The sequence below is a fragment of the Bombyx mori genome, chromosome 21 (genome assembly GCF_030269925.1).
Source record: "Bombyx mori chromosome 21, ASM3026992v2".
Taxonomy (NCBI): domain Eukaryota; kingdom Metazoa; phylum Arthropoda; class Insecta; order Lepidoptera; family Bombycidae; genus Bombyx; species Bombyx mori.
Genome location: NC_085127.1, coordinates 2,038,217 through 2,048,658, shown reverse-complemented (window position 1 = coordinate 2,048,658; position 10,442 = coordinate 2,038,217). Strand labels below are relative to the sequence as shown.

The window sequence follows — 10,442 nt, the reverse complement described above, 5'->3', positions numbered from 1 at the left end:
GAATCTGTTCAGTTTTATAGATGACTCCCATAGAAACAGAAGAAAAACTAAACTTAAACTTAGTTGAAACATTAAGAAATTGACTACTAAACATAAATCTATACTAATAATATTATAAAGCTGAAGAGTTTGTTTGTTTGAACGCGCTAATCTCAGGAACTACTGGGCCGATTTGAAAAATTCTTTCAGTGTTAGATAGCCAATTTATTGAGGAAGGCTATAGGCTATATAACATCACGGTAAGACTGATACAAGTGGAGCACCAATAAAGAATGTTTTTAAAATAATTTCACTTTCTACGTAAATGAAGTGGGGTGTAAAATTTAGCGTTATGCCAAAGCTAGTTATGTTATAAAAGTTTCTCTGCATCCACTTATGAGATATTATGCTGATTAATTTCATTTTTACCAATGAAAAGCTTTTTAGTGGTGGACCTGCTTACAGTTCACTTGATAAGCGGCTACCCGAGCATTACTATAATATTATTATATTACTATACTATAACGAAGTTGCCGTTATGCCGACTTTAAGATATTAGATAATGATTTGGCTAAATGTCACGGTGACCTTGATATCTTTGAACCTAGACTCAGGGAATTTGTCAGATGCGTGAAGGATATTTAACAATGGCTAGTTATCAATATGTATAATGTTTCAAGTGTTGTATTGTTGTCTACTAATGTGGATATCGTATTTTTTTTTTCCTGTAACTCTTCATTTTATTTTTATTCGTAATTTGTAATTTTGTTTTCAATAACCAAAGCTATGTACATTAATATGGGTTTGCTGAGTGCCATAACCGATCCTGTAGACCGAATGGTAAACAGTCGACGTCGCCCTAAGCACGTCATTACGGATCCTCACGATCCATTAACGGTGCTTTTAGGTACCACAAGCACCGGTCACCGTCCTCGTCCGAACCTATCCCTTGCGAAGAAGGGCTCTAAATGGTATATGCACTCAGCTTTTTTTTCCTACCTATGTTGATAGGTTTGGAGGCTATTTCAGCTTCTCCTTGACGTGTAGGTGAGCTCACGAGGCTCAAACCGGGAGTGTTGCTAACACTGGTCCTAGCAAAAGCAGTGCTTCGCAGAATCTACCACCGGATCGGAAATGCCATCCACTGAAATGCCATCCACTGCTACGTACCATTTGTTTACGAAATGAACTGGAATATAAGGTATGTTATTACAGTTAAAATGTGGCTAATAATTGTGTATATTCCGTAATTTGTCTGTGGATTACGCAATCAACCATCGATTGACAATAGTAGACTGTCCAAATCACCGTGAAATCCATCGCGACATCATTCTACGATACTACGCACAGAGAGTTGAAATATAACTATGTATATAATTAAATCAATGACTACGCACGAGAGACTCAAAATGTAGATCTTCAATGACATTCAAACTTAAAATTCATTACATTATGGTCCAATTTCGAATGCTAATTTCAGGTAAATTATTTTTGCAAATACAGAAATATATGGGAGTAAAAACCTTTTTACTGGTAGGTGTCCATATTAAAGCGGCTTAACCTATCATTACAATATTTTAATTACAGAGACGTTTAATTCAAAGACGTGACCCTAAGTGACGTCACACGTAACAAAACTGCACCGATTCCAAACCGTAGCCATGTCAGCGTAAAGTATTAATACTATGTTCCATCTATGTTCGGTCAATGGCTCTCTTGACACCCAGCGGCTTCCATGCACTTCCACGCACGTGCTGAAGAAGAACGCGGTGTCTTCGCAATTCATAAAGTCTCGATCGATAGTGATTCACAGCCCACTGAGTTTCTCGCATAGTAAATAATAAAGACTTGTTATTTGGTGTTTCAGCGAGATCTTCCTATTCTATGTAGTCCTAGTAGTTTCAAAGTTAGTGGACTATAGCTTGTTAAGCTGACAGCTGTTGCTTAAGAAAAAATGTTTTATTTATTACTTACTAGCTTTTGCCCGCGACTTCGTCCGCGTGGAATAGTTACTTTGGCATAACGCTAAATTTTACCCGCGACTTCATTTACAGTACTCAGGATTGGAACTCCATTACTTGTTGAGATATAAATTAAGTTCTAAGGTCTCAGTATAGTCACAACGGCTGCATCACCCTTCAGACCGAAACGCATTACTGCTTCACGGCAGAAATAGGCGGGGCGGTGGTACCTACCCGTGCGGACTCACAATTGGTCCTACCACCAGTAATTACGCAAATTATAATTTTGCGGGTTTGATTTTTATTACACGATGTTATTCCTTCACCGTGGAAGTCAATCGTGAACAATTGTTAAGTACGTATTTCATTAGAAAAATTGGTACCCGCCTGCGGGATTCGGACACCGGTGCATCGCTATATACGAATGCACCGGACGTCTTATCCTTTAGGCCACGACGATACATTCACATTTATATATTAGTAGGGATGCCGAAGGTTAAAATAAAGGTCAAAGTCATCATGGCAACCCGCTAAATTTCTCCTCGGATCTTCTCAGCGGGTCGCGATTCCGATCCGGTGATAGATTCTGCAAAGCACTCTTACTAAGACTAGTATTAGCAAATTCTCGTAGGTAGAGCCCGGGAACTAACCTAATAACCGTCTGTGCGTAGCTGGAATAGCTCCATATGCTATCAGCGAATAGATGGGGAAAAAGTAAAAAAATTGTTTACGCCTATTTCGATTTTTACAATTTATGCTTATTTCATTTTTCTTAAAATGTACTTGTGACCTGACCTTGATTTTTCTTATGCTTAATATGTGTTTTGAAAAAAAGTTCATTGAAATCACTTCAAAACTTTTATTTTTTTGTTCACAGGATATGCTGTTGATAAGGTCGATATTTACAGTGCCTCGTGGGGACCTAATGACGACGGAAGAACCGTTGAAGGACCTGGTCATTTGGCGATGGAGGCATTCAAGAGAGGTGTCGAAACGGTAAGTAAAGAGAAAAACAAATAGTTTCCAAATAGTGTAATAACAACTCTCCTTTCTTTCATGTATTCCTGGTAGAAATTGAAGAGAAACGACGTAACTTAAGTGTTAAACGTCCAAATTTTGGACGGGGTTAATAGGTATGTATATCTGTCACTTGTTTAACGAGTAATATAGATCTTACTCTTTCTAACAGATGTTAAACTGTATATGAATGAACGGGGTCTCTCTCTTACATGTAATTTCTCACATAAAAGTTCAGGGTATTTTATTTAGAGAGCGTAGTAGTCCTCTGTTTGTGCATAATGTTGTAAGTTTTGGTGGTTTCTCAGGTGGGTCAGTGTTAGCATCACTTCGGTTTGAGCCCCATGAGCTAAGGTAACGATGAAATACCCTCTCAAGGCTATCCGTTTAGGTAGGAAAAAAAAAGATAGTGATCACTGATTAGTAAAAAATAAACTTGACTGGCTTACCGAATAACTTGAATATTCTTTAGAAAAAAAATACATTATTTATCATAGAACTCTTGAATTTTGTTTCGTTATATTTTAGGATTAATTTCGAGGGCAGACGAGACGCAAGCAGTGTAGCAACAAGCGTAGGCTTTCGGGACAATATCGCGTCCGCCTCATGCTGTCAGGACTATTTGAATTAATTAATATTCAGATTCATTGACGTTTTCGACATCATTGTTCTAAAAACATTGTCGTGATCATAAAACCTGCTTATCTAACAGATTTCATTTTTATTGTGATGGAAGGATGATCCATAGATTATACACTTAATATAGATGATCGCTTGACCGGAACGAGTGGACTTTTTTTTCCCTACCTAAGCTGATAGCCTTGAGAGGCTATTTCAACGTAACCTTAGCTAGTAGGTGAGCTCACGGGGCTCAAACTGAAGTGATGCTAACACTGACCCTAGCAAGCAGTGCTTCGCAGAATCTACCACCGGATCGGAAACGCGACCCACTGAGAAGATCCGGCGACAAACTCAGTGGGCTGTGTCTGTTGGTTAATTCGCTCGTCGAGCCCTTCGTCGCAAGCGACGGGTTCGACGAGGACGGTGAGCGGTGCTTGTGGTACCTAAAAGCACCGGGTCAGAATGGCGAGTCAATGAGAATATTCGGCGGGAAATTCAGCGAGCTGGTGCTATGGGCTTCACTTGACCTAATTCGACGTGACAAGTGCTTTAGTCGATGCTACCAGTAGCGTCTAACACAGGGGCTCCCAAACTTATTTTGTCTACTTCCCACTTTGAGAATCGCCATCGTTCTCGTCGAACCTGTCGCTCGCGACGAAGGGCTCGACGAGCAAATTAACCCACAGACACAGCCCACTGAGTTTCTCGCCGGATCTTCTCAGTGGGTCGCGTTTCCGATCCGGTGGTAGATTCTACGAAGCACGGCTCTTGCTAGGGTTCGTGTTAGCAACGTCGTCAGATTTGAGCCCCGTGAGCTCACCTACTAGTTAAGGTTACGCTGATATAGCCTCTCAAGGCTCTCAGCTTAGGTAGGAAAAAAAAGGCCAGTCCCCATTACTCTTGAAGTAAAATTAAGAACATGTCAGTCGAAATATGCATTATTACGGTTCTAAAATCATCAACGCAAAACAAGCGCGTAACCAATTAAGTAAGTAATTATAAACTAGTTTTAGTATGGTTGCTTCGTTTTGTTCTAGGGTTTTTTTTGTTCACAAAAACATCCGGGTGCCTGTTTTTGTTAACTCGCGGCAGGTCTGGTGCACTTTTTATGACCTCGCTGCCATTAACAATGCTTAGCAATAAATATGTGATGTATTTGTTTTGAGAAAGTGCAGTCGTTGTGGCCTAAAAGTTAAGACGCCATTATTATCAAGCGTGCAACTGTGCCGATGTTCGAATCCCGCAGGCGGATACAATTTTTTTCTAATTAAATACGTACTTAACAGATGTTAAGCTATTTTTCGAGGGTGAAGGAATAACATCGTCTAATATAAATTAATATAAAAACGTCACGTGGAAGGAAAGAGAAGTCGAGGAAGATTGCCAACCAGGTGGACGGACATTGTCAAGGAGGCCACAAACACCAGCGTCCCGGGCGCCATTAAGCAGGCCGAATGCAGGCAACATTGGAGGAAGCTGGTGCAAAAACTGGACCAAGGTGGTCACGACCCTCAGTAATGAGGAAACGACAAAGAAGAAGAATATAAATAAAATCCGCCATATTATAATTTACGTAATTAGTGATGTAGAACTTCTTGTGAGTTTTGTGAGTCCGCATCGGTGGAAACGGTGGCCCTGCCTATTTTTCATTTTAAAGGGCGGGACAGTTGTGATATTGTACAAACTGAGAATCTAGAACTCGTGTCTCAAGGTAGGCAACAGCATATGCATTGGTGTTGATGTTGGTGTCTGTGCAATAATAAATCTAAACAATAAAAAAAAGATTTGCGACAGAACTGTTATATGAAACGGGTCTTCGGTAAATCTCAGTTTCATTGTGATAACAGTTATAGTCCTTCAAACAAGAAGATTTGTTATTTTTCGCCGCAGATATTGACAAGAAAATTGTAACATCGCACATGCAGGCTTATCCATTGCACAATAGAATTGGTTTACTTTTTTTTCGTACATATTTGCACGATCGCACTGTCTATCTGTAGTTGGTTACCGTAGTCTACAGACATCACAATGTGAATGCCGCTACCCTGGTTGAAACACGAGACAGAGTCTCAATTCTATTGCATAACAGCAATTTAGATAGAAATAGGCAGGATGTTGGTGCATAATCGTATGCCCTAAGGATAATAAATCTTCTCGTCCTTATCCGTCCGTATCTCGTCCGTATGTGGTGTCAGCATGTCCTGTTTTCTATTTAGGCCTATCATACGTCATCTCTGCATAGACACTCCTCTCTCACATATCTTCTTTTAAACCGTCAATCCAATTCTTTTTCTAACGCCTCCTCCCCACATTACCATCTACTTTTATACAGTTCTTTTTGGCCACACAAATTACCTTCCAATCTTTATTTTCACTGTCACTGGCCTAACTTCCAGACTTTCCGTTATGAAATATTTAAGACATATCTATTTATTATTTTCTATAATAATGTATTTCCAATAGTACACCGCAACATTCCTGCTATATCTTTGTCTTTTCCAGAATTTCTGTAAATTAAACGGTTAAGACCGCCTATTGTACAAATGTATCTACTTGTTGACTGTTTTTGAATGTAAATTGTGTTTTGGTTTTTTAACGGTAGGCAGCGGCTTGGCTCTGCCCCTGGCATTGCCGAAGTCCATGGGCGACAGTAACCACTCACCATCAGGTGGGCCGTATGCTCGTCTGCCTACAAGGGCAATAAAAAAAGTGTATTCTCTCTCTCTCTCTTTCTCTCTCCCTCTAAGACTTACAATAATATTCATTAGTTTGTATATTATTATGCCCTTAATATCCCATTGTTTGTCTTTCTGTCTACTTCATCTCTGTTTTCTACAAAATCAACGGAGCCTCAATGAAGCATTATTTAAATTGACCAAAAAACTCAACGTAAAAATTTGTTTACAAAACTTAGATTAATGTTGATCCTTTGTTTAATAAGATTCACGTTATTAGGTATTCTCTCAATATCTTTTTTTGCGTTCCATTTTTAACTAAACACTGAGTTTATTAGGAGTTTTGGTTTGCATTAACCATGATATCAGAGAATCGAGTTGATCCATTTTAAACACAATCGTCGAACACTGTATTCACCGTTATATTGTTACTGAGGTAGCTATCCTTGACTTTGGACATCAGCAATGTCAATATCTTTGGTTAAGTATACGGCCAATTAAATAGATTCGAACGATTGGGAAAATTCCAGTAGTTTCGATTTTGCTTTGAAACATATGCGCCTTAAATGTTTTTTATAGCAAATATTCTCTTACGAAACAAAGTGACTTGTCAATTTGAAAATAATTCAAAGCGAATTATAAGAAACATTTCAAGAATTTTGAGCTTAAAATAGGTTAACAATTCTGTGGATATATGAGAAAAAAAACGATAGTTGATATCTTGTCGTCGTCCATGTCTCGTGGCCATCTGAAATTAATCATTCCATCTGTATTTTTTTATAAATAATGTTCCTTTTTTTGCCTTGTAAAGGGCTAATATATTTACTTTTAAAACGACATAAGAGTCATCAGAACGTAAATCGCTCTGTGCCTTATTAAATCATGCGAGATACCCGAACTAAAAAATAATTCAAGTGAATTTAAAATCGAATCTAAACTCCTTTTTTTTACTTATTCCGTTGCTTCATTATACAATTCCAGCGCGTTCCAAGATTATGTCCACGTAAGCAACGTCTATGTGTGCGTTGTCCGAATGCGCTCGTGTGAGGTTTGACTTTGGTGCTCTTGGTGTCTTGTGGTTCGGTACTCATTAGGGTATCCATAAAGTGCCATTTAATAAAGAAATTCCAAATTACGAAGACGTGAGTTTTTATAATTTATATATTTAAGCAGTTGGTGGTAGGACCTTCTGTGAGTCTGCACGGGTAGGTACCATCACCCTGCTTATTTCTGCCGTGAAGCAGTAATGCGTTTCGGTTTGAAGGCTGGGGCAGCCGTTGTAACTATACTGAGACCCTTAGAACCCAAATCTTAAGGTGGGTGGCGGCGTTTACGTTGTAGATGTCTGTGGGCTCCAGTAACCACTTAACACCAAGTGGGCTGTGAGCTCATCCACCCATATAAGCAATAAAAATAAAATTAAAAAAAGTTGGAAAGTGCTCACCAGTAACATGCGGTGGGCTTATTAGTGATGTACTACATATTAATATTATTAACGATATTGCCGACCCAACTAACTCACTAATGTACCGACTTTGCCGGCTCAGATTATAAGATATCTCCGACATTATGCATTGCCCACATAAAGTAAATAAGTTATGATTTTTACGGTAGGATATAACAGAAATTGGTGGTCCGAAAGTAATGGAAGGTTCATAGTAAATTTGATTCATCGTTAAACGTTAAACTAATGAAAATGTAAATTGTCCAACCATTATAAAATATCGTGGTCACCTTAGTCGATCGTAAATCCAGGAGGACGTTCGTGACGACCGAAACATCATATTATATTTGGACGAGGACGCATCTCTCGTCTATTTCTGTACTATTTTACTATCTTAGTAGGTAAACGCTTCTCAAATTTTAAAATCACGACGTTCTATTTTAAATTATTAAAACATAAAGCTATAGCTGTGTGTTCTGTTACTAGATCCGAAATGCCATATCTCAGTAGGTGTATCAGAAAAGATGGTGACAAATTCTGAGCTTAATGAGGAAGGGGCGTCATAAAAAGACTTTGACGGACTGTGTGGAAGGCCTGAATGGAAAAAGACTACATACTGCGTGGAACCTACATAATATGGGATAAGGACAAGAAGAAGAAGAGTGACAAAGACTTATTTTCTACAAAGATTAGAACAACACGAACTCCCACGACACACGCGCGACATTACCGTACAGTACTGTTAGTCACTTAGTGTCTCCCTGGATCTTCTCAGAGGGTCGCGATTCCGATCCGGTAGTAGATTCTGCGACGCACTGTTCTTGCTAGGGCTAGTGCTAGCAACGTCCTATAGTTAGAGCCCCATGAGCTCACCTACTCGTTAGGTTACGCTGGCATAGCTTCTCAAGGCTACCAGCTTAGGTAGAAAAAAAACTTAACCTCCTTTCAAACAAAAGCATCGACATAAACTGCTCCCTACTAGGGCTAGTGTTATCAAATCCACCCACACGTCTGGGCGCAGTTGGCATAGCGAATAGGTAGGGAAAAGAACTACCGTAGCAAAACCTACATAACTATAATGATAATTGTCGCACCGTTTAATACGAACAAGAAGCGTGTTTGTTGTAAATCAGCACTTGTATTGATGACGCAACGGGAACCGCTGAGTTCATTCGGTGTCAGTAAATACAGTCTCTTATTTAAGGTCTAATTTTGATAAGCACTGCTACGATTGTTCGAATAACACGATTTTATCGCTTCATCGGTGACAGTGACTACATAAGTACTGATATTGTGCCCGCCGCCGTATATTTGTTATTAATGATGTGTGATTCTTATATCTGTGGTTGCGCTACTAAAACATACATTACGAAATCGTTGGATCTTGTCGGACGTTGAATCGTTTGACTCCTTTTTTTTCTTTATAAACATTTAATCAAACATCTAATTTCTGTCCAGTACAAATCGATTAGATAGACGCGGACGATCACATCGAATACGAACAAACAAAGAGGCTTTATACAAAAGTAAATTTTCCGTTAAATCGACCGGAATATCGATATCGATTTAATGGAAAATCGTCACGAATATCGATCGAATAATCGCAGAAATTTCTAAATTAATTTTCGTACATTTCCATCTCCGAATAAGACATCTACTTATCGTAAAAATTAATCGACACGGCACACAGCGGCTTCATTATAACGTAATGAAGTAAGCGATAAACAAAACGCGAATATAGAAGCGCAACTTATATTGAAAAGTTTGAGTAGCGTTGTTGAAACGCATATCCGCGGGCGCGCGACCCGCAGTCGAGATGCGCCCGCCGTTGGGCCCCGTGGCCTTTGTGTTACTTCTCCTCTATCCTGCTGCCCTGGTACTCTGCTACCACGACGACAGCGGATACAGAGCGGAGGAACCGCACCTCACTGACACCATCGACGTGTGAGTCCCTTGTAATTATTAAATTACCTAATCCGAATTACGGCATCAGTGCAGTAAGTGATTTAAAATTAATTCTTTTTATTCTAAAGCGAGTGTTATTTGTGAATATCCTAGTGCTTTCCTCATCAATCAAATTAAAAAGAAACTATACAACTCAGGATCCTAATAATATTAAATAAAAAAACTCGTCAATATCACGAGGAAAATGAAACAAAAAAAAACACATTAGCGTATAGTCTGTGTGTAACGAAATCATTACCACAGGATCCCACTATCAGTAAATTGAATTTAAACAATGAGAACGATGGACACAAAACTGCATGAGTTCAACGACTGCATCCCACCGGGGTACAATGCACCATAACATTTACCCACTAACCTCATTCAGAAAAATTATCTACATTCGTGATTATAATCACTACATAGTATAAAACAAAGCCGCTTTTTCTGTCCCTGTATCCCTATGCATGCTTAAATCTTTAAAACTACGCAACGGATTATGATGCGGTTTTTTTTAATAGATTTATTAGATTAATTAATAGAGCGATTGAAGAGGAAGGTTTATATGTATAATAACATCCATTAAATAGCGGAGAAATCAATAATAAATTACAGTTTCCAAAGCGAAGCGAGGGCGGGTCGCTATCTAACTATAAATGATAATATATTATTATCGATATTATAATATATTGTTATCGAAATTATAATATATTGTTATCGAAATTTTCATTCACAATTACTGTCACACGAAGCAATAATTTACGTTAAGACATTGCTTTAGTTTATGTGAAATTTAATGTA

At 38.7% G+C, this 10,442-nt stretch overlaps 1 protein-coding gene across 3 annotated transcripts in view; it reads left to right on the top strand.

Annotated features, from left to right (window-relative positions):
- Positions 1-10,442, top strand: part of LOC101741764 (collagen and calcium-binding EGF domain-containing protein 1) — a 55,708-nt gene that overhangs the window by 23,320 nt on the left and 21,946 nt on the right. For 2 of the 3 annotated variants that reach the window (XM_062674627.1, XM_062674626.1), the window contains exon 2: positions 2,818-2,936. In XM_062674627.1, the coding sequence (XP_062530611.1) occupies positions 2,821-2,936 (116 nt within the window). In that variant the 5' untranslated portion in view covers positions 2,818-2,820. Of the gene's footprint in view, positions 1-2,817; positions 2,937-8,921; positions 9,642-10,442 lie in introns of those variants that run through there. The other variant, XM_004925567.4, reaches the window with a different exon arrangement.